We start from the raw sequence: 23,496 nt of genomic DNA on the forward strand, positions 1-23,496 counted from the left end.
TAAGCAATGACACTGAGTCTGTGGGAATGGGGTAATGCAAACCATGGGTGTGCAGAACAAGAGAACTATGTGACAACAGCTATTCTGTCTTCTCCTGTTGCTTATGCTTTAATACAATATCGCCGTTTTCAGTTCTCTCATTTTTTTAAGATATGTTGAGAAGTTGGAGAAGACACAGGCTGTGTGAGTAGAGTGAAGCAATTCAAGGAGTCAAAGGAAATACTCATTGGTATTTGTTCCTAAACATTTGGGGATGTGCACCATATTTTGGGAAACTCTCCTTGACAATAGGAGTCTGGAAAAAAAAAATATCACTTGTTGATTTTTATCTTCACGGAGCCAGTTCTCCATGGGTTTAAAAAAAAGAAAAAAAAGCAGGTACCAAAGCCCTTCGTTTTAGCAAACTGCGTAGCAAGAAACAATACCTGGAAGCTGGATCCAAACATTCAGATGACAAAATGAAGACGCAAAAATATTTTTAAGAGTAGGAGGTGGAAATTTTGAACAGCAGGGGAGATTAGCTATTAGAACAAACTACCAAGGGAAACTGTGGAGGCTGCATATCTCGATGCTGTTGCTTATTCTCTGCATCTATGGAATATGTGTTTCAGAGTTTTCTGGCAGAGCTTAGCAGTTAGACAGGGGAGAATTGCTGTTATGTTATAAAGAATGGCTATTCTGTGGTTTAAACAAAAGATCTCGCTTTCTGTCTCTCTCTTTTGGTATCCTGTTTCCCAGTGTCCAATAGCAGATGGTTGGGGAAGGATTGTAAGGAACAGAGAAAATATTGAGTAAGCCTCCCTTTAATATACTCTCTCGCTCCTGCCGAATGGACCCTAAATTACTCTCACTTCCAAACCCTAAGGGATGCTCCAAAACCTCCTCTGCCAACGTCAGACCATTGCACGTGTGCATGAACACCCCGGCATAAGCCCTTGCATGAAACCAAAGTACTTGCAACTGTGTTTTTCCCCCCTAGTAGAGATATAACTAATGAAATTCATAGGTAATCTCCTGTAACATTGAGTACAAAAGGCTATTTGTTTACTTCTTCAGGCAGGAAATGATAATCAATAAGGTAGTTAGGGAACACATGGGACGCAGTCATTAATAACCTGCTTAATATTCCTAATGCAAAAGTGATAGGCAAAGCAGTTGAGAGAAGTTTGCTTAAAGCAATATATAAGAACATGGATTTTTCTCAGAGTGCTTTGTGGTCTAGAGGAGACTTCGTTCCCACTCCCAGATACAAGGGAAACGTATTGTAGAAAAAATGGGAGGTATTTACAAACTGCTGTAGAGATCAGAGAGGAAATTTCCCCTGGTTAACTCTGAAATCGGCGAAAAGCAGCAACGGAGCTGAGGTGGCAGTGAAGATGTAAACAGTATTAGAAGCAGTAAGCAGTAGGCTTTTAAAAAGTATAAACAGTCTGGTAAGGAGGAGGATAGGAAGATCTATTAAAATAAGCAGAAGGCAGTTAAAAGGATAATTAGGAAGGCAAAAAGAAATAGAGAAGATCTAATTGCTAAGAATATTTTGACTTCAAAGGGTTCTTTAGATATATTCAGAGCAGACAGAAGCTAGCAGAGGAAATTTGTCCACTGAAGATGATGACAGCAATTGGAGGCAGGAGATAGGGGAATAGCATATTTGTAAATGAGCTGCTTAATGCCTCTGGTAGGTGTTTTATGCCTCTGGTAGGTGCTAGGCATACCTGCGTCCAGGACCCAGTTTGTGTCACATGCTGGGAGCTCCATGATCAGCAAAGGGAGTTGCAAAACACTTGGGCACGTTCATTCTGTGTGGATTTTGTTTTTAAAGTAAGAGGTATATGCAGCTTGCCAAGAAGCTTGAAGTTTTCTCGTTGCACAACAAAAATGCCTTGTTGCTGCACTCACCTGCTAAATGTAGAGGTGACCTCAAGCCACAGACAATCCTGAAGGATTAGCTTTTTCTTATGACCTTCATGACTGTTAGGTACATATATATACATATTTGTGTGTGTGTGTATATATATGTGCATATATTTGTATATATTGTGTGAGTGTGTATATAGAAATATTTTGCACAGAAACACAAAGCTTGTCATCTGGAAGTGGACGTTCCTGGTAAAAATGACTATTTTTGTGTGTGTTTGTTGTATGCTTTACCTCCAGAATCCTCCATCTCTGAGTTCAACAGGTACATAAATCAGAACAAAACGTAATGCCACAAATGAAATGCGTTCTGGCTAGAAGTTCATGAGTCTTGTGCATAAAAACCTGGGGTCAATTTATACAGTTACTCGGTAAGCTCACTAGATTTTCTTTTTTATGGTGTATAGAAGGGGCCTGGAAGTTTTGATCAGAGTTGCTTTTCTCAGTAAGCTGCCCTCGCAGTAGAGCTGGAGTGTTACAAACTCCTTTGTATATGTAATCAAAAGCTGTCTTCTATCTTGATATCACACTGTGGTTAATGTTTCATTTAGAAAAATGAGTTGACTTTAACAGGCTGGGAAAGTCAGTGATTCTTTTGGTGGCTGATGCAGGGGCAGATGGGTCTGTGGGCTCCTCTTCGCCTGCTTACCCTGATTAGGAGAGTCGGATTAGCAGTGCCAGAAGATTTTGTTTTGTTCTGGTTTTTATGTTTATGAGGATGGATTCCATGTGTTACGACACTAGGTAAGTTGTCACAGCCTGTGGCAGGGAGGCTGTCCCAGCGGTGGACACCTCCTGTTGGGTCCACCAACATGCCCCATTGCTGGCTGGTGAAAGACATTTCTGGAGTCCAGGGTTTGAATTCCTGTTTTTCACCCAACCGCCACCATAATCTGAATTTCAACAAATTTGGGAGGAAATTAGCAACGTTTCAAGCAGCTGCAGCGCACAGCTCTTCAGTTATATTCCTGGGGTGCTGTGGTTGCACGGGCAGTGCCTCACCAATAGACTGAGTTTCCATGTCAGTGAGCGCCGGATGCCTGGTGTCACATCTTGACTGGAGGGTGGAATTCGCCTTGTCGGGAATGTGACCAGATCTATTGTTCGTAGATTATGGCTTGTCCCTTAAAACATTACAACATTTACGCAGAGTATTTCAGACTCGGAGCCTTGTCTGTGTGTGTTTAGCTTAGGGTTGCCAACTCCATCTGCTTGAATGAGGTGTCCAGCTGTGCGCGGCGTTGATGCTGCTCTCTGCACGGCCCGCACTCCGTGTCCTTGTCCCAGAGAGGCCCTTGGGCCTCCTGGTCATTGTTCCCTTTCACAACCCTTCATTTCTTTGCAGGCAGTGAAATAGCAAGATCCTTCCTCGGCATAAATGAGCCAGTGGGGTGGGAGAGCGGCAGCAGCACCCTGGATTCACACCTTGGGGCTTGGGTGTTACCAGCAGATAAGTAGTTAGCCTGTTTCATGATGGCCACAGGATGGTATTCTTTAAGCTGTTACAATTCTAATGGAGTGGAGAAATGTCCTAAATATCGAATACTTAAGTTTTCAAATGGGATTTGAGAGGTTTCATATTGAACTTTATTAGCCCAGATAAAGAGTTATAGTCTTAGGAGTGAAAGAGCTCCTCATATAGAGAAAGAGCTTAGCATTGATATTGGGCAAGTTCCAACAGGTCTGGAGTGGATGTTTTCCATGTGCCCACACTGTTTTAATATTAAACCCCTTTATTTTCACCTGCATTAAGTGCTAATGAGAGCAGGGTGTCTTTTGGGCTCAATGGGAAATAAAGCAAGACAAGAGCGTGCCGCATCTGTTGTCGTGCTCTGCTTTCCTCTTTTTCTCAAATCTGATATCCTTCAACTTTGTATTTCATTCGACCAAATTATGATCAGAGGAAAATGGTAATGTGATTCAAGGGTAGAAGAGTTAGATTAAAGTAAAAAACCAATATGTGGGAGATATTTGTGCAAAAGTAATGTAGATCTTGAGGAAAACCTTTTGTAAATCAGCAGATGTAATCGGCGGCAAAGGAAGTTGCATGTTGTACTGGAAAAGAAAAGGAGGGGTACGGAGTCCTGGAGCCACCAGCCCAGACAAAGAGGAGATGAAAGCAAGAGATCCTGATGGAGGGAATGGTTTGCTAATGAGATGTGGTTACTGCACCAAGCCTCGCTTGTGCTGGAGCTGGCACCGCTGCTGTTTTCAAATCACAGCCTGCTTTGGAGCAGAAAGTGAGCATATTGCTTGTGAGCGTGCCTGCAGCAGAGGACCTGCTCTCGTTCCAGCTTCTCTGAGAGTGTTTATGTGGTGCAAATTCAGTATCGGTAACTTGGTGGATGGAGGAAGAGAAGACCTCGTGGTTAGTGTTCAGGTGTGAGAGGGCGTGGAAGTACCCAACCTCAAGTCCCGGTGTCTTATGTAGCTTGTTAGCCCTAGGTTGCATTGTAGGAAAATAAGAAATATGTCCTGTGAGTAGTGAGAACTCGAAATTTTGGCAGACCTGGTCTTGAATTCCTTGTTTGCCCTGCAGTGATCCCAGGGTTAGCTAGCCAGCTTGCTCTCTCCACCCCACAGTTGGCTGCTGCAGCTATGAAACTGATGGTGCCAGTCATCAGGTGATTTCCTCTGAAAGCAGAAAGAGTGACCAGGGGATAATGGTTTTCACTTGACGCAGGGGCCTAGGTTGGAACAAGAGCAAACCAGAAGAGGTGACTTGGTTATAGAGTGCAGAAGTTAAGCTGTAGGAAAGAAGTGGCAGGGCTTGCTGTGTAGCTTGGCTTGGAAGTGCAGCAGTGCTGGACTCTTTCATATCAACCGTTCTGGTTCATTACACAGAAAAGGGAAAATGTGAACAAACCCTAGAGAAAGTTTCAGATGCTGTGACCTGCCTTTGTTCGTCTTCGTGGAAGATAATTGAGGTAGAAAGCTTCAAAATTAGATTAAGTCTGTTGGCTAGACTGTATGAGAGTTTCTTTCCCTGTTTCTGTCTCCTCCTGGGAAGCGCATCCTTGGTATTTGCTGTGAGATTATGAAGCCAGAAATGTGCTGGTAAGGGGCATTGTCAGCTGGATGCGGAAAGATCTCATCCAGTATACAAAGATGCTTTTCTGGTATAGGACCAGCAGACAACTTTGAGGCTGTTTTTACCATGGTGCACAGAGGCTGGGAAGTTTTATTCCTGTTCATAGATGGATAGTAAGAAGTTTCCAAGGAAGCCTGCGTGCTTCAGTGAGACGTGAAGACCGTTTGTCTCGAAGTCGCCCAAACCTGTCCATGTGGCATTGTGGCCATGTGCTGTGTCAGGTGCAGGCTGGGCTGCTGGCTTGAGGTTCAGGTTGGGCAGGGCACGTTTGCGGGGTTAGTGGAAGACAAATATCTGTTTCCATGGTGCAGATTTACCATAGGCACCTTTCTCAAACCATGCAAAGATTCAGGTCTGGGGTCATTTCATTAAGGCCCAGGTCACCCCCAAAGCTACAGCTCCTTGCTCTTTGGGGTAAGATCCCACCAGTGTGTTCAGATGGAGGATGGATTTCCGTGAACTTGCAGGATCTTTCTGCTGTTTAAATGTCTGCAGTTGCTGCCTGTGACAATACAACATGGGCTGAGACTTAGTATAGAGTCTGAGTGGTGTTTTGGCATTGGAAGTTGTGCCAGTAATACGAAGCAAAGGAAGAAGAAGGAGGTAACAGTCTGTGTGTTTTCCAAAGTGTTGAAGGACAGGGATGCTCGAGGACTCCGTTAGGAAGAGTCCATATGGCTGTGATGTGAGGGATCTCAGGGTGGGCACGTGTAGGAAAAGGGAGATGGTTCATGGAGAAGGTGGGAGAAAACTAAGGGTGAGATGGATATGCAATGTTGCTAAAAATGTGGTGATAGAATTAATATTTTGGGGGTCAGCCTTGTCAGTGGAACTCACCAATTTGCTTGATGTTCAAAAAGAATGTAAAAATGAAATCTCTCTGCAGTGCTGATACCTCTGCTCTCTCCCCACACACTGCAGTTGGGTAAGGTCCCTCCCATCAGCCCAAATGTAAATGAAGGGGGAAGGAAGGAGATGACTGAAAGGAGTCTCTTAATGTGCCTTTGGGATCACGGCACAGGTGTGAGTGGCTGCAACAACATCACCTTGGGATGCAGGACACTGTGTTGGGACTCATCGCTCTCAGGAGGCCTTGCTCTGGGAAAACATGTCCCCAGAGCTCAGGTCCCGGCGGAGGAGAGGTAGTTGCGTAGACCTTCTACCTGTAGGAGTAGTCATGGTGGATGAGACCAAGATGTTGCCTGAGGTGCCCTCCATGAATTGTTCTCTCTTCTCCTCTGTTTTGTTGGTGAGAGATTTTCCAATAGTCCTGTCCTTCAAAGACATTTAGTTTGAGGTCTTGCTGGTTTTGATCCGTCCCAGTTACTGGATTTGTAGTGAAATGTTACTCCTAAAACCAAGAAATTCTGTTCTTTCCATTTCTAGAGATTAATCCTTTCTCTTCACTAGTTCTTCCATGAAAGGATTGTTGGGAGCCTTTAAAGGCTGGGTAATGTAATTTTCACTAAAATTCTCACTCCAGTGAGCTTTCACTAATTGACCTGTTCTCATCAACTCTTACGAAAGCAAGTGCAAGACTAACTACCCACAATCTTGTGCATTGCTCTGCATGACGTGCACTGCATCCTAACAGCCATCGGCACTGCGCTATGTTGTGTTAGTGATTTCTGACCTCCAACGAACAGCTGATGTGTCCTCTGGAGATCCTCCTGCCATGCTCCTGGCTATGCTCTTGTGTCTTTTGGCATCCATCAACAGGACCGTGGCTTTGGCCGGCACTTCAGCATCGTTCCCTGCTTGGCTGCTGCTGCTGGGGCAGCGCAACGACATGGTGTCAGACTACCAGATCCAACCCATTGACTCATTGGCTTGACGTACCTTTGTGGCTGCCTGCTGCATTCATGTTCAGAAGCATCCAGGATTTCCTTTAACAATAGCTATGCACTTTTTATGAGAAGTATTTTCCAAGTGCAATCTGAAGGCAGACCAGCACGTTATAGTCTCCTTAAGTTTGTCGGCAGCGTTACCAAATAACTTGAGGTGTGAACTCCCTTAGCCCTTGTTTGTTGGATGTTAATGACACTGCTAGTCGTCCCGTGGAAGGGAGGAGTGGGTGGCAAGCAGAGCCTGCAAGATGGGGAAGGGAGCCCGGCCAAGAGCATACTGTTGCCAAAAGATGGAGGTGCTGGTCCTCTGCCTTCTGCCCATGCTCTTCTGCTGCCTATCTCATGGGCTAGTGTTTTTTGGAGCCTTCTGTGAGTTGATTTCTCTCCCTATCCCAGGAAAAGCACATTTTAAAAAAAAAAAGCTATGGAGGGGAGGGAAAGACAGGGCTTTCTCCCAGGTTGGTGGGTAAATTGGCTTATGGAGGTGAGGAGTGAGTGGGGAGCAGGCACAGGGAGAGGAGGAGGAGGATGGGTGGGAGGAGGAAGGCACCACACTCTGTACCATTAGACCACTTCAGCCACTCAAGGGCTCACCTCCGATGTGGTGTAAAGGGCTGAAGATTGTGGCATTAAAAATAAAGAGACAGTTGAAGTTCAGCAATGGTGCGGATGTGAAGGGAGAAGTTCCCTTCAGCAGCTTTCTCTGCAGCGTGGTCAGTAGCTCACATGGATGCGGTTGAACCTCCTGTAACGCAGCTCGTGGGGTTGCTGTGACCTGGGTGGGGATGTTGCCTCAGCGTCATTCAGCAAAAGCCAATGTCTTGTGTCTTAATTACCCACTTCTCAGGCAGGCTCTGCCGTCCTTGGACTCGCTGTCTCCAGGCGTGCTACTGCCAGTGCCTGCCGCTGTTTGGGGATGGCTGCTCTGCCTGCAGCCTGTCCCAGCCGCCATGGCCATGGCCATGGTGCAGAGCAGAGGCGTCAGCTCTGTTCCTGCCACGTGCTTTAAGGCATGGCATGGTTCAGGCTCAGCACCGAATCTGGAGTTGTGATCCCTCTGTGGTCACAACGTCAGGGGTCCCACACTGTTTTCTGGCACGACTTGATAGCAGTGGCTCTTTGGCTTGTGTTACATCAGCTCCTCAGCATTGCTGGCTGAAGTCAGGTCTCATGGAGTGGAGCACCATAAATTCACACAGTTTCTAGTCTGGTTACAAATGGTTGAAGAATAAACCGTTCCCAGGGTTGCCAGAGCCATGGACAGGAGCAGGACCTGGGTTTCTGAGCCCTGGAGCAGTGCCAGGTCCCCCAGGTCACGGTGCCACCCTGCTGTACCCCACCTCCACTGGGCTTGGACCAGACCCTGTGCAAGTTCCCGTCACGCCACAGAGTCCTGGGACAAAAACACCTCCAAGCAACACAGTGACCCTTCCAGCTGCTGCTAGGCCTCCGCTGGATTTTTACCACATTAACTGTATTTTAGCCTGCAGGCTTCACCGCAGAGTTTGTTAAACTGCTGCGTTGCAGACAGTCAGCTGTAACCATGCAGTGGCCTTTAGTTTTCCAAGAAGCTGGTGGATCTTACTCTTAAGGTGAAGTCAGATGGAAAATTTTGTTTTAGCACGTGCTGTATAAAAATATTTGTGTCTCAAGATCTTTCTGGTTCCTGCAGTCATTGATGTGCCAGGTCTTGCCCTGAGCTCTTTTGCAGCCCCAGGGCAGTCCTAGAAGACTCCGAGAAGACATGTGGAAACCCTCAGGCTCACTCCTGTTGTCCTTTCCAGCGCTCTGCCCTCTCCAGAAATCTTGCAGCTCTGCTGCACCCTTTGGACATTGGCTTTGAGCAATTGCATTCGCTCACGGAAGTGGTTCTTGAGCAGATTCCTTCAGATGTACCAGCCAGTTTGGCTCACACAGAGCAGAGCTGTTGGGTGTGGGGGTAAGAGTGGTGGCTCGTGCCGGGCAGCCCGTCCTTGCGGGGGGCAGCCCAGCACCCCTGTCCTTCAGTGTTGGGTACTCCTCCCGCAGGGCGATCACTCCTGGGCTGTCACCCACTAATTTGGAGCCTGTGGTATGAGGGGGACCTTCATGTCCTGTGGTCTGACCTGTCTTCTCCCAAGGGACTGGGAAGCGAGGTGTGCTCTGTGCAGCTCCAGCTCTGATGCTGGTGGTAGAATATTTCTATTTCTTCCACAATTTGCAATGACTTCCCAAACTGTACCTTGCCAGGGTGTATAAAAGGTGGGTAACAAGAAATGAGAAGAAAGCACCTCTATGTTCCTGACTTTGGGGGAGGCTGGTGCGCTGGAGCGTGCTTTTGGTCAGCACCATACCTCAGGAAAAAAGGGTAAAAATCTCGGAATTGGGGAAATCCAGCACTTCTCCTGAGACACTGCTCTTTATGTGAAACCTCTTTATCAGGAGAGTGTCAATGGAGGGCAGCACCTAATTTCACCAGGGACCAAACTCATTTCTGAGCAAATTCTGCTCTGTTTGCCAGTGATACTACAGGGATGGATGTGAATGAACCAGCTGGGTTTTTCTGTTACGGTGAGAATTTATTATGGTGTTTTACTTAGCCTGGCTTGCAGTGTCAGTATCTGCCCTACCCTTTCCCTGTAATTTTCGCTGTGCTGTGAGGACGGGGACTGCTGATCGCCGAGTGCTGGAGATGGAGGTAAAGGGCAACTGAATTTGCCTCCTGAATTTTGAAATAAGGCACACTCTACTTTTACATTTTAGGGTTTTTTTCCCATAAAACGCTGGTGGCCAGAGCTACACGTGGCTACCCTAAGTGTACGGTACCTTAAGTGTTGTGTCTGATGGTTTATCGATACACATTGCACTGCTTAAATTTACGTTAAGATTTCACCCTGTTACTGGGATTCTTTTGAGCTAAACTGAAAAATGTGAAAATAGATATTACTGGTTTAAAGCATTACTAAGTAAAAAATTGTCTTTTTTAAAAGTTAAATAACCTGCTTGAATATTTAAGAAAACATATTTTGTACTTCTGTACCCCATTTCTGAAGTAACAAATACTTAAAGCTTCTGCCCAAAATGCCATCGCTGTGTCCTGCCCCGTCTTTGCGCCAGTCCTGGCAAAAATCTTGGCACTGCGGCCGGCAGTGCCGGAGTGATGAAGTAGTGAAACTCGATGGATTTCCGTTCCCGAGGTCAAACAATGCATAACTCATCCCCTGCTTCCTTTCCCTCTAACTCAAAGGACATTCTCCAGTGAGCTGTAAGGGGACCGAGTGGTACAAAATACTGCACCTCTCTCCAAGTGAAACGTCTACGTGCTGCACAGGGGAGGAATGGCTGCGCTTCGGGGTCTGCACCGGTGCCGCGGTGCTGGTGCTGCCATGGACTCTGCTCTTCCTCACCTTGGCAGTAGGCTGCTGTGGGCATCGCCATGCACACAAGCTCGGATCTTTGCCATCTTGGTGGTGTCCAGGCTGGATCGCAAGAGCGGTGCAAACCCCGACCCTCCCATGCCATCCTTTGCTCACACCTGCAGCACTGGAGGATGCATTTAAACATCTTTCACCCATCTGAGGGGTCCTGTCTCCTTTCCCCCATTGCCTCCTCTAAGCTGGAAGGTTTTTGTTCATTTTAGTTCTGCTGCTGATCGTCTTGCTCTCTGCCTTCCCCAGAGGTAGTCTTTCTTTGGGACAGGATGGCCAAACCTGCAGGTTGCGTTCAAAATGGTAGGGACATGTACATGGCACAATTGTGTTGTCTGTTTATTTTGCCTATTTCAACAATTCCTTACCTTCTCTTTTCCTCTTTGCTAACTAGCACTGAGCTGATGTTTTCCCTGCACATCTAAGACATAAAGGCCAACTGAGATCAGGTTCAACCCTTTCCTAACATAAAGCATGGATTTTTTTGTAGTTCTACTCTGATTTGAGCTTGATTTTGGTGGTTTCTGCCCGTTTTCCTGCTGGTGGTCTTCAGTCCCCCGCATCTCCACCTGCAGAGCTGTGAGAAGGTCCCTGGGTGGGGTTTGCACCTCCTGCCCCCCTGTCGGAGCGTGGTCAGCACAGAGGATGCTTCAGCCATTCCATCTTTGCTTTCCCCAAGAGGTTTTGTTCAGCCCCATCTGGTCTTGACAATTTCTTACCGCTCGGTTTATCCAATTCACTCTGAAACCTTCTTGGCTGTGTTGTGAAGATCTTTGCTGGTATTTTCATGGGCAAATGTGGCTAATTGTATTTGGGGTTGAGGGGGCAGATGAGGAGCGAGCCAGGGGAGCATAAGCCCCAAAGAGACCCAGACCATCAATTCATGGGGCTGTTGGGAGGCTGGTTTAGTTTTGCCAAAGAGGGGTTTGGCTTTCAGACCCTGAAGATGGCCATGCCTGTATGGGAAGCTTTTCACACCTTTTAATGTAATTAGAAATGCCTTTGGGGGGCTAAAGTCCGTATCATGAGCGTGGTCTCTACCCACGGTGGCACGAGAGATGCTCGGTACCCACTGGGTGTCCCATGTCATTGCCAGCTGGGAGAAAAGCAACTACGTATGTGTCCTGGGCTCTGCTGGAGGTCCTGCTGCTCACTGCAGTTGTGTTTGAGCTAAGGAAAGATCTGTGTGGTGTGTTGGAGCCTGTCCCGTCACTGAGCTCTTGGTGGCTTCTGAGCTGATCATGACCAGATTTTGTTGATCAGGCAGCACGTATAGCTGCACATGCTGGCGGCTACTTGATCAGCTAGTAAGTTTGGGGGGGGGGACAAGATAGGCCCTTCCTGCAGTCCCAGGAGACTAGAGAAAGCCCCTGTTGATACCTTTGTTTCTGCTCGTCCCTGCGTGGGTCAGCAAGCTCTAGTTGCAGCCTTCAAAGCTGGTTGCTCTCCAGTAACTTGCTGGCTTTTCTCTGTTTGAAGATGTAGATCATGGATGATCACATCAGGTGGTGTCCATGCCTGCTGGGGTGTTGGTGGGATTTACTATGTACAAATAGACCATTGGCTTATTGAAAACAATGTGGGTCCTGGAATTCTTATTTGGATTTTTTTATGAAATGTTTCTCTTCGAGCAAGCAAGAGGTAGTGTTGGTGTCCTGCTGCCTGAGAACCTGTTCAGTGGGGCTGCAGCCCTGCAGGTATTGCCTGTTTGACTTTTCCCACCTTTGGCACCTCTCGAGCAGGTTTTGAGGCAGCATCTCATATAGGGTAGGGGATGAAAGCTGGCTTTGGCTGCTGCCTTCATTGCTAGCTGAAGCCACTGAGGCTATGGATAGACATCTTTCTGGAAGCAGCACTGCTGGTGGAAGAGCTTACTTCACTTAATTTGAGCAAAGTCACCTGGATTAGCATTTAGGTTTGATTTCTGGTCTGAGTAATTGCACTTTGTTTGCTTAGAGCAGTTGTGTGTGCTGCTGTGGCTGTGCTTGGGGTTCAGCGTGACAGTCACCCCTCTGCCCGTGTGTGCCTGGAGGACCTTTGGAAGGCTCTGCTGGAGGGGGACACGTTGCACATGTCATGTTTCAGCCTCGTAGGGCTGAGCTGGCAGGATCAGTGTTAGCACAGCACAGCGGGAGCAGGACCTGCCAGCTTCTCCTGCGTGAAATGGGGGTGAGCATCCAAAGGAGAGAGCTCACACAGGGTCATCAGACTGCTTCCCCCAGAAACTCCACAGTCCTCTTCCCTGGGCCCTTCTGCTGGGCATGAAGCTGCGGGAGGAGGCAGCAAGTGAGCCCCGCTGCATCCCCTATGCAGAAGGGGCTTGTTTGCACCATGATGGTCCCACCGCATCCAGAGCGGGCAGCGGCTGTCCAGACGTGATCGGTGGACGTGGTGGTACGCAAACCTGCCTTTACATTAAGCATTAACAGAAAGGCAGCCTTGCCCCCAGCTGCGCGGGTGAGGCAGCGCGAGGCTATTCCTGTTTTCTTGGAAGAGCGGATGCCTGTGCCTGCTCCCCGTGCTGCCCGTGGTCGTGTTGCTGCTTGTGGTCTTGTGTTTGTCAAGGCTGGGATGCAGCTTGTGCTGTTTGTAGCTAATCCACCTCTGGTTGCACTCTTCTGCTCTCCTGTTGTGGAGAGAGAGGGTCCTCTGATTTTAGACATCCCCCAGCTAAGGGGAATGATGCTCTGTCCCATTGACTGAGACCAAACACCTTGCTCCAGCTGTGCTGGCACAGCTCACCGTGAGGGACCATGCACAACCCCCATTTGAGACATCTGAGTCTCAGCTCTGGTCCTGCTGGTGCCGGTGCAGGCAGTGGCCATGAGGCCGGTGGCACCTTTCCTGGTGGGAATCAGGCGCCCATCCTCAATTTGTGCATGCACTTTGCAAAGCACCCTTTAGCTGTGAGCTCACAGAGGGATTTTTCCTATCTCCCCCTTGCACAGAGGGGCGATTAATTAGAAATGTGTGGTGGGCGTCCATAGGAACCAGCTTGGATAGCGGCTGAATGGCAGCAAATGGGGCAGGGGATGCAGGCAGGGAGAGGAGGCGTCCGGCTCTGTGCGGCTGCTGTTTATTTAGGAAAGGAAACGCTCCACGTCGGGTCATGCCCTTTAGGATCATGTCCCCATATGGGTGAAGGAAACTGGTTGAAAGGTTGGATTTTTCTGGACTGCACTGTAAGTGGTTTGAAACTGTTCTTGAAGTTTTATTTGACTGGAAAGCATTTAGGAAGTGATTTTGAATCCATTTGGTTGATTCACTGCTATTCCTGCACTAGGATGCAGAGCAGTGATTCTGTAATTAATTTAATTACATGCTTATTCAATCTTTCCTAAACTAGTAAAATTTCAGAATGCCTTTGAATTCAATGAAATGTGATTTTCAGGGACAGGAGGAAGGGAAGGCAGGGAAATTTCAAGTTAACGTTTTTTTCCCTTGATTGGTGTGCCAGCACTCCTTCCCCGATGTCACCGCAGCCCCATGGACCCACAGTGCCCACTGCAGTTGCCTCTGCTCCCTGCGGCGATGGGCACCCCCAGCCATATTTCGGTTGTTTACCAAATTCCTGCCTGTGCTCGGTGCTTCCCTGCCGAAGGGAAACCATTTAAAGAAGCTTCAGAAATAAAATCATAGAAAGCCTTTTCTTTTTCTCCTGTCCCCCACCTCTTCCATCTTTGCTGTTACCTAACATTGGTTTCTCTTGCTGCTTTTATTGCCTTCAAATTTGGCCAACATAATCTATTGTGTAATTGGGCTAATGAGTTCCAACCCACTCTCCATCTTCCCATTGCAGCGCAGCAAGCAGCTAATCTCTTCCCAGTTTACCTTTTTCCCCTTTTCGGTTGTTAATTTAAAAGTATCATTTCCAAATGTACCACTCCTCCTCGCTAAGTCTCATTTTTATTTTTTTTTTAAACTCTGCAGAAGGCCGTGAATGAGTAACTGAATATCTCCTGGGCTCTGGAATTTAACAGTCTTTGCCCTTTGTTCGGCTGGGTCAATGCATGAATTCACAAGTTACTAAATTAGAAAAAAAGGCAAATGTCTGATTGTGGATTGGATCTGTATTTTTTTTCCCCGAAGAAATGAAGTACAAAGAGGAACTAGTATTTTCAAATAGTTTAAAAAGTAGTAATTTATTTTAAAATCTAGTTGTACCAAGGCCAATTTTTAATACAGAACTAAACATTGAACTGTTTTTCTAAAGGGAAAGTAGTAAAATCAGACTTTCTATATTTAAGAAGTTAGAAAATATAAATCGACTTACAGCATAAACACGGATAGACTGGACAGAGGTTTGATGGGCAGAGGTTATAGCTGGAGCATAAAATTACCACGATGTAAAGATGGTTTCCTTAATTTTTCCTGCTTGAAGAAGAAAATAATGTCAGGTGTGTTGTATAAAAAGTCAGTGTAAAGCAGCAGAGCACGGAGTGCACACAGGTCCTCTTTGCAAGGACGGACTGCGACAGCCGGAGCAGCCTTTTGCCTGGTAAGCCTGAACAGACCTCCATTCAATTTTTTATGAGTGTGTCTTTATAAAAAATTAAAAAAAAAAAAAAAAAAAGTGATGTTTCCATTAAAAAAGAATTGAGGGCAGCAGCTCTGGCTGGTGTGAATGGGTCTGGTTTAGACCAGCTGAGGGTTTGGCCTTGGCTGTAGCTTTATGCCCAAACTGGGAGCCATCCCCTGGCCCGGGTGGCTTCTGATGTGGGAAATGGTCTGGGCTGGTGACTGTGGCAGGAAAACGGGTGTCGGGATTGCTCTGCCTTTGTTGCTGCTCTTTATAAACGTGAAGATGCTTTTCTGTACCTTTTGATGAAGAGCTGCCCAAGCAGAGCTTCCTTGGGAGGGACAGGAGGAGCTTCAAGGTTTTTGCAGGGATCCTGCAGTTGCATGAGGTGGGCTATTATAGTGCTGCAAATCTCCACAAATGACTTATTTACAAATAACAGGACTCATAAATCTCAGCAAGTCGGTCACTGGGTTTGATATTTTTTTGGAGAGATCACTTGAACTTTGCTTATCTTCTCACTCCCGTATGGCAAGGCGAGGGGGCTGAGCTTTGTGTTTGGGCTGTCATGATGACAGTTTGAGCTCCAGCAGTGCCTCTGAGGGCTGGTTCGTGCTTTGCGGCTTTGAGATACTTTCCATGTTTGTGGGAGACACCTCCCACCCTTCTCCCGGTGGCCTTTGAGTCAGTTCTGAAACATGCCTTCCTCTGCTCCAGCTGCTCAAGAACATGACTTCCATGCTGCCTCCTCCTCCTCCTTGTCATCATCTCTCCGTGTTTTTAAGCTCTGAATGGAGGATTTCCACGAGTTGAGCTGGCTGGTGGTGGCAGGCAGAGCTGGTGGCGTTAGTGCCTGGTGCCGGTGTGAGTCCAGATGAGCAGCAGTATGACTTGAGGACTGTTGGGTCTGCCATGGGAGATGGTTCAACCCCAAATTTTAGTTTATCTCTGTTTCATGAAGCAATGGCAGTTGATGTCTGGCAAGATGAGACTTGAAGCCTGGGTTCTCTTAAAACAGAAAGGCATTTTAGTGTATTAAAATTGGCAGCCATCCCCAATTTGAGTGACTTTGGCTGTTGGCTTCCTCAGCATTGCCTTTGCCTTTGAGAACTTTTTGCATTCAAGATGATAAATGCAACTAGAGACCTTAAGTGACCTTAATTTCTCCAAATTGGATGCCTCATGCCCAATGTGACAGCCTCAGAGTTAAAATTAATATAAATTTTGTAAATCAGTAGACTGACCTTTTGGTGAACTGGAAAGAAATGTCAAATTTCTGTTCCCCCCCTCCCCCCGTAATCAGCAGTCTGTAATGAATGAATTATTCCTAATTTCAAGATTGTAGCTCAAAAGGGCACTCAAATGGCTGAAATCCCATAAGAAAGGCTGACCTTTTGGTTGTCTCTGATGAAAATTCAAGATTTTCCCTGAACTTAGCAGTCTGTAATGGACTGCACGACATGCTACTGTAGCTCGGCAGGAGCAGCTCCCCATTTCTTTTCTTAATACATTTATAGTAACAGTGTATGATCCCCCAAAGTGCCTTCACAGTCTCGTAGGAGCATTTGAGGCATAGTTAAGATTCGGTGCCAAGACTTCTCTTTAGGTACAAAGCAACTGTGAAATAAATAATTCCCCTCTTGCTCCATGAAGAATTGATTATTTGTCATCCCCTGCGTCGGACACAGTGACTGCATTTTCCCTGTCTGCTCCGAGTTGCTACTGCAGGTTTTGGTGATGCTGGGTACGTGCAGGAGGGTCCTTCAGCTCTCTCTTGCTTGAGGTAACAGCACTTTCAGGTCCACAAGGAGCAATACATCTGTGTTCCCCACAAGATACTACCGATGACTGCAGATCTGGTTTTGCTCAGAAACTGCTGGAGAGAGTTCTGGGCTTGGAAAATGCATTTATCTGATGGTAACATTGTGTACTAGCAGGACTGTGCGCCGGCAAGCGTGCATTTGGATGCTTCTTGCCAGCGGGAATTTTCTTTTGGGCATTAGGTGGGAAACATCATGGAGCTGGGTAATAAATTGTATTTGTATATAGTATATCCTCTGTGTGGTACCCAAGTGTGCTCTTGGTTGTGATAGCTTACCTGGCTTTTTGGCTTCTGGGTACTGGTCAGGTTTATGGATGATGGATAGATGAGGAATCACACGTGCTTTGCCTTCGTAGCTTTTTCCACTGTCTGTGTAGCATGGGCTTCTCCTTAGGTACAGAAACATCTTTTGTAATAGAAAACAACTGAGTTTAATTTATGGAGAGAAAAAGTTTCATAAAACTCAGCTGCATTGCGAAATTCTCAACCACGCGGGCTTGGAGGAGCTGGCCGGCTTCGCCGGCGTTGTCCCTGCGGCAGCGGTCCTGCTGCTGCATTTCAACACCCCTCAGCCACGAAACCCCGCCGGGGCTGAGCCTTCCCTGCAGAGCCGCAGGGCAGGGCTCAGGTGTCTCTGAGCTGCCTGATTTTGGTCCCTGCCCAGGTGCTTGGAGCCTCTCCGGCGGGCTGCGGGAAGTGGGAGGCAGTGCGGAGCATGGGGCTGTAGTGGTTGGGCATCACTGAACCTTTAAAAAAAGGGATCCAAATTCATTTGGGAAAAAGTCAACGCTAAAGTGGAATGGGTCACTCCTTCCTTACGTTGCTGGCAGAGACAAAGGTTCCTAAAACCAAATGAAGCAACACATCTGTCCTAGAAAACTCTCTTTTGCATCTCAGAGATGAAAGCAGGCTGAGATCACTTTTGCTTTTCATTTTCTGGTTCTGCTCCACAACTGCAGCACAGTAAAATTTTGGAGGCAGCGATGTGAAAGCAGTATTTAAACTTGTGCCCAGTTAGCATTTTAATTTTATTAAATTGTGAAAATATTTCTAGTAAAAAGAGATTTTGAAATAGATTTTGCAAATTATACCACCAGCAGCTTTACAATAATAAATGTCAAGTGCTAAATTATTTGGCACTGTTTCTGCAGTGTCCAAATGCTGGATAACGGTTTAAAACCTGGTCTCCTGTCGGCCTTTTCAGCTTTTCTCTCAGGTAATCGAGCCCACGAGCTGTGCAGCAAAATATTTTGCTTGAAGTGCCTAAAAAATAATAGGGCCTTAGAAAATAATAGCAAAAAAAAAAAAAAGAGCAGGTTTAATGTCCTTAAGTTTGCGTAGTTCATTTAAAAATTAAGAAAGAAGAAATCCTGATTTTTTTTTTTTTTTTGAGCCTACTGTAAGTTGCAGGTATGTAATAGCGTGTGTACAGGACTGGGACTGCTCAGCACCTTGGCTTGCACTGAGGGCTGCTGGCCAGCTTGTAATAATAGTCTCTCAAATCTGCACATCTGGTTCAGAAATGTTGCTTAGCCCACCTTCTCACACATTGGAAATATTTTGCAACAGTCAAGTGTGCCACAAAGTTTTTGTTTTGTTTTTCAAAATACGTGCCCCTCTTATGTGGCAAAAATACCAAACCCCAAACTGGAAAATACTCCTCCTGCCATGCAGCGATCTGGCGGTGCAGTGTGTAGCTTGGGAGGAAAAAAAAAAGCATACAGAGATGTGGCCGCAGCCTATTTCTGGTGCTGAAGTGTGAATTTAAGTGGCATGGTCTGCACATCGTCCCCGCAGCGTCGCTGCTAGTGGTCCCTGTGCACCGGCGGAGCAGCACTGCTGGTACCCAGCTGCGCTCGCTGGCATGGTTCTCAGCCCGTGCCCACGACAGGGGCCTTCTCGCTGTGTTACTGCTTAAAAATTAGTTAATGCTTCCCCCAAATTAATTATGCTTCCAACCAGGGGTGAGGGGCTCGTGTGTTGAGAAGGTTTTGTCAGGTTGTGCACCAAGGAGTGGGTTTTGATGGCTCTGCTCTCTCCAAGTTACCTTCAGTAGCTCCTTCTCTGTTTCTTTTACGCATGTGATGTGTTGACACTTCAACGAGCAAGGTGTTTCAGAGGGTTTTTACGGAGTGTTTCAAGCTTCTTCTGTCCTATCTGTTTTTGAGAGTCTGGTGTTAGGTTTTACATTTATAAAATAGTAAAAAAGCAGCAGCTGGATGAATTAATGAAAGAAATTTCTGCCAGCAGCAGCCAAGCACAAAGGCAACACCTCTTCTCATGAAGCCCGTGAGCTGCAGCTCGCTGGAGGATGGGAGATTATTCTGGAGATGTCCCACTTAGGCTTTTCCTGGTTTTATATACTTTCCAAACCCAGCCACTTTTGGGGACAGAATAGTAGCTTATACTGGCCCATGGTCTGAACCTGCTCACTCTTCCTCACATAGGCACTCTTACAGTGGTCCAGCTGCTTTTCAGACGTTTTTTCAAGGGCTTGATCCTGCATGAAGCCGAGTGAGAAACAGCGGATACAGGAGCCAGAGCGAGTTTCGCACTTGGTGTGTGAAGACCAACAGGTCTGGAGCAAGGCCAGGACTGCTGGCATCTTGCAAGGTCACGCCCTGAACGAGGATGTCTACCTGCGCTGTGTAAGCATGATAATGATGCTTTCCTTTCTGGGAAGGGCTCTTTTCTTCTAAGAAATGCTAGAACAGCCAGAGAGGTGTTTTTCATTCAAGTGTGCTGGGCTGTGCAGCTCCCGTTGCTTTCGCTTGCTCTGTTCACAGCACTTGGAGACCTTTGCTGGAATAAGGTGAAGAGCCCGAGCCTTCATCTGTATCCACGAGAGCATAATGGTGGGGCTGATGTTGTGTCCACAACCTCAGCTGGGCCCAGCAGCCTTCATTCTGGTACAGGATGTCTTCATTCATCACAGTCATGGGAGTAAGGCTGGTTATGGATTCAATCCATACGCAAAACTCTTTGGCTACCTGGAAGATTGTATCTTCTTGGCAGTGTAGATGTGGTATAGGGGGTGAGATGTGCTCAGAGAGCTGAGGAGGTGGGTGCTGTGCAGGTGGATGGAGCTCTGAGCAGAGGCATCGGCCTCTGTGCACATTTGGGATGCAGCGTGGCACTCCTCCTCTTCCCTTCCCTGAGATCTTGCTTGTTACAAAAGTTTTGAGTTGACTCTGAGTACAAGAGTTTTGAAAATGGTCTGAAGTTGCCTTTATCTTTTGGTTCAGTATTGGACGTCACATTTATTCATAGATTCAAAATTTGTGTTTCCTTTTTCCTGTGCCTTGCCGGGCACTGGGAAGCACATGTCAGGAAGCTGCTGTTACTGGCAGCTTTCAGACCGATAGCATAACTTTGCAAAGGGAAAATATTCTGTTACCACCCCTACTTCTCAAAACTTGGGCATGGGTTTGCATTGAAATGTTACTCCGAGCCATGACCGACTCTGCGATGCTGTTCTCAGGTTTCACTGGGCATTGAAAGCATCTGAGCCCGTGGCAGTGAGTGTATAAATGTAGGATGAGCTCAGGGCTCTGGTTCCCATCCTCCAGGGCTGCGTTAAGGGCAAACAGTCCTAATGGTGTTACTGGTCTTAATGGGTAACTGGTCCGCGTGAGCCAGGAGTGGTATGGATGGACCTTTGGCTGTTTCTCAGTTTGTAGCCCAGCAGCCCAGATCATCCCTGCTATAAAGAGCCACGTTTGTGCTCTGAGTCCACCTCTATCTGATGGGAGGGGATGTAGCAGCAGCACTGGTTATCACTGGGATGGGTGTAGGCACCCCTGTGGGCTGTACATGGCCGGAAGAAGGTTACTGGGAAAGCAAGCCTGTACGAGTGCGCGTACCTCTGAAATGTTTGAGAAGACCAAAAAAACCCAAAGATTGAAACCTGGTCAGTTGGAGCAAAGCTTTGTGCATTGGGCAGAGCAGCCCATGTTGGGGTTGGGAGGAGCTCTTTGGGAAGAAGCAGTCTTGATTTCGCAAGTCCTCCCCTGCCACCTGGCAGCTTTCTGGGCCCGTCTCTTTTGGCACTTCAGTTGGTGGTGTTCTCTCCTGTACATCAGAAGCTCTCAGTTAGTTTCTGGGGGGTAGGGGTGGTGTCCAGGTGAACCCCCTTGTTGTATTACACTCTCTGTTTCTGCAGAATTTGAGTTGCTAAAAGCTCCTATCCTGCTTTTCTGTTACCTCCCTGCTGCCTCATCTCTGGTGTAAGATGCAACTGGAATAACTTGCGTGAGTATCTTGAACTTCTCAGGTGTGCCTGAGAGTGATGAAGAGCACCTTCCAGGGGTAGCCAGAGACCTGGCACTGAACCTCTTGCCATGGGATCACTTGGTGCATTTCCTGAGAGTGCTTGGCAAGGTGGGCTGGAGCTCTGCAAATGCATTGGTGCATCCTTCAGACAGTGCTGAGCTTTGCTCAGAGGCTTTCCTTCTCTGTAAAGGAGAGAGTGTGTCCTGGAAAGCATGTGTCCATGTAGGAGGAGGCTTTTCCTCTAAGCACTGTGAAAGGTGAAGGTGCTCCCACATCACACTTGTATTGTCTGTTCCATAAATGAAAGAAAAAAGGGTAAAATTCCATTACTTGGTGTTTCCAAATGTATGTCCTCATATGATGAAAAGCTTTTGCTATCCAGCAGTTGTGCATAACTGCTCTAATGTAGTCAGCCTCCAGTTTTCAAGAAGGCAAAGAGCTTTGACTGGATGAGGGCTCTTCCGTTGGCTCTGCTGCTCATCTGCGTGCCCTTGCGAGGGATGGCTGAGCAGTAACAGGGTTACTGGCAGGAGAGCAAGGACCACCATTGTCCAATAGTCCAGATTCCTGATGATGGCTGCAGGGTCATAGGTTTGAATGTCAGAGAGTCAATAAAGGCAAAAGACCTTTGAACAGAAGTGTGTAATTCTGAAAATACCTTCTGGTTACAGAGTCTATGTTGGTTTTTGTAGGCAACCTCATTGTAGAGTTCCTGGTGGTCTTCATCTGTCTGTCTTAAAACTAGCTGGGATGGATAGTTTCTCAGCTATGTGGCTAATGTGCCATTTGACAGAGGATTTTCTCATCTGGTATTCAGAAGCTTTAAAGACAGGATCTGTGTAGTGCTGGAAGTTAAAATACATAAAAATAAAACATGGAGTAAGTGTTTGGCTCTGAAAGTAAGTATGTGGGTAAGATGTTGAAGAGTGCAGGTCGGTGTGGTATGTGTAGTTGCCCTTTCCATCAGCTTATTTTGGTTGATTTGTTCTACAATTCATTAAAAAATGAATTAGTGTTCATTCAGACTGACATTAACAAGTGACACCCAGAGTTGTAGGCCCTCAAAGTTGTGGGTAGCCACATATAGTGGGAACTGTTTGTGGTTTTCAGCAGTGTTTGGCAGTTAGCTCAAAGCTATGGAAGACGGTCAGAGAAAAATACCGAACACAAATGGGCTGAGATTTATGCTTTACGTTCAGATTTTATGTTTTCCTACACGTTGCTGGAGGAAGCCGGTAGTTGCATTGGCTTTGCGAGGACATAGATTAGAGCCTTAAGACCAGAAGTAGTTGATCTGGCAGTTTGCATGCCAAGCCACGTGTGTTGGCCAGCACTATTTGATGCGTGGCCAATGTGCTTGGATGCCCAGCCACCTCCGCAATTGTCATTGCCTGCTATTCCTGTAGGAGTACTGTCACTGCTGGCCATAAAAGCTCTACAGTTGCATTGTATGGCTGGACAGGAGTTGAGGATACCTCCAATTGCCTGAAGAGCAATTCCACTTGATTGGTTGCCAGAATGGGGTGGGAAGTGCCACTTCTGTCCCAAGAAGTTATTGTGTCAAGGGGTGACTTGAAGCCTGGGCTCTGGCTATTTGAAGATCAGACCTCAGTGGAGAGCTAGAGAGTGCTTGGTGGGTGGGTTGAGAGGACGGAGTGAGGTCTGGACTCTGATGGTTAACAAGGAGAGGCCAGAACAGGCTTTGGGGTCTCGCGCATTCATGTATTTTTGCCAAGTCCAAATGTCATATTTGGTAGAAGCAGGAAGCTATGGAAACTTTTTGATGTTCCCGCTTGTTGAATTTGTGTTTCTGCTGAGCAGCTGATTACAGTGTCTGATTATGTTACCTGCCACATGGGAACGCTTCAGGAAACCTTCATTTTTTTTCTGAGAGGAAGCTACCAACAGACCCCAAAGAGCAGTATCTGGTTATATATCGTAGTTGCTTGTGTGTCAGTCTGCATAAATGCTCTTTGCATAGTGTTCTCCATCACAGAGTTCACCACCAGGACCCCTCCATCCTGGAACACCCTTCTTAGCTTTGGAAAGCAATCAAATGACCCTGTTTTAATTTAATAATTGCAGTAGCAATAAGTGGTTTGGAGTGCTCTTAATATTCATCCTTTAACTGGCCAGGTTGTGTCTATTGGCTTTTTGATGTTTTGATTACCCAGCAGAGGCTGGGGATGACCCTAGGCACTTAGATAACCTCTCCAAAATGAAGAAATGATTTTGTGAATAAAATGCAAGACTGAAATTCAAGAGACAAGTGTCTGGTTCTCACAAAATCTTTTTCTGTGGCTCTGGGCAAGTTGTATAATCTGTCTTAGATTTCCCAGCACAAGAACTGAAGAGAAATTACTTCACTAGCTCACATCGAAATTGTCAGTATTAACTAGTGTTTGGGAGACATCAGGATGTTTTAGATATTTTGGTTGGTGGTTCTCATAGCTTTGAATGGTTAGAATGATTGAGTGAGATTTACTTGACCCTCTGGTGCCCTCTTTCCATAGAAGCTATCTTCATTTGCCTTGTCCTTGTCTTCTTTAGAGGTAGAAAAAATTACTATGTCATAGCTTCAAGGTGGCTTTGTCCTGGTAGACTTGACCAAATTTTTTGTG

The 23,496-nt window shown here is 46.7% G+C and overlaps 1 protein-coding gene across 7 annotated transcripts in view; it reads left to right on the forward strand.

The window, feature by feature from the left end:
• ZNF618 (zinc finger protein 618) overlaps positions 1-23,496 on the forward strand; it is a 164,564-nt gene that overhangs the window by 15,802 nt on the left and 125,266 nt on the right. The window contains exon 1 of one of the 7 annotated variants that reach the window (XM_052815640.1): positions 19,327-19,512. The exons of 5 other annotated variants lie outside the window; for them this stretch is intronic. In XM_052815640.1, the coding sequence (XP_052671600.1) occupies positions 19,456-19,512 (57 nt within the window). In that variant the 5' untranslated portion in view covers positions 19,327-19,455. Of the gene's footprint in view, positions 1-19,326; positions 19,547-23,496 lie in introns of those variants that run through there. One more of the 7 variants, XM_052815641.1, reaches the window with a different exon arrangement.

The sequence above is a fragment of the Harpia harpyja genome, chromosome 19 (assembly GCF_026419915.1).
Source record: "Harpia harpyja isolate bHarHar1 chromosome 19, bHarHar1 primary haplotype, whole genome shotgun sequence".
Taxonomy (NCBI): domain Eukaryota; kingdom Metazoa; phylum Chordata; class Aves; order Accipitriformes; family Accipitridae; genus Harpia; species Harpia harpyja.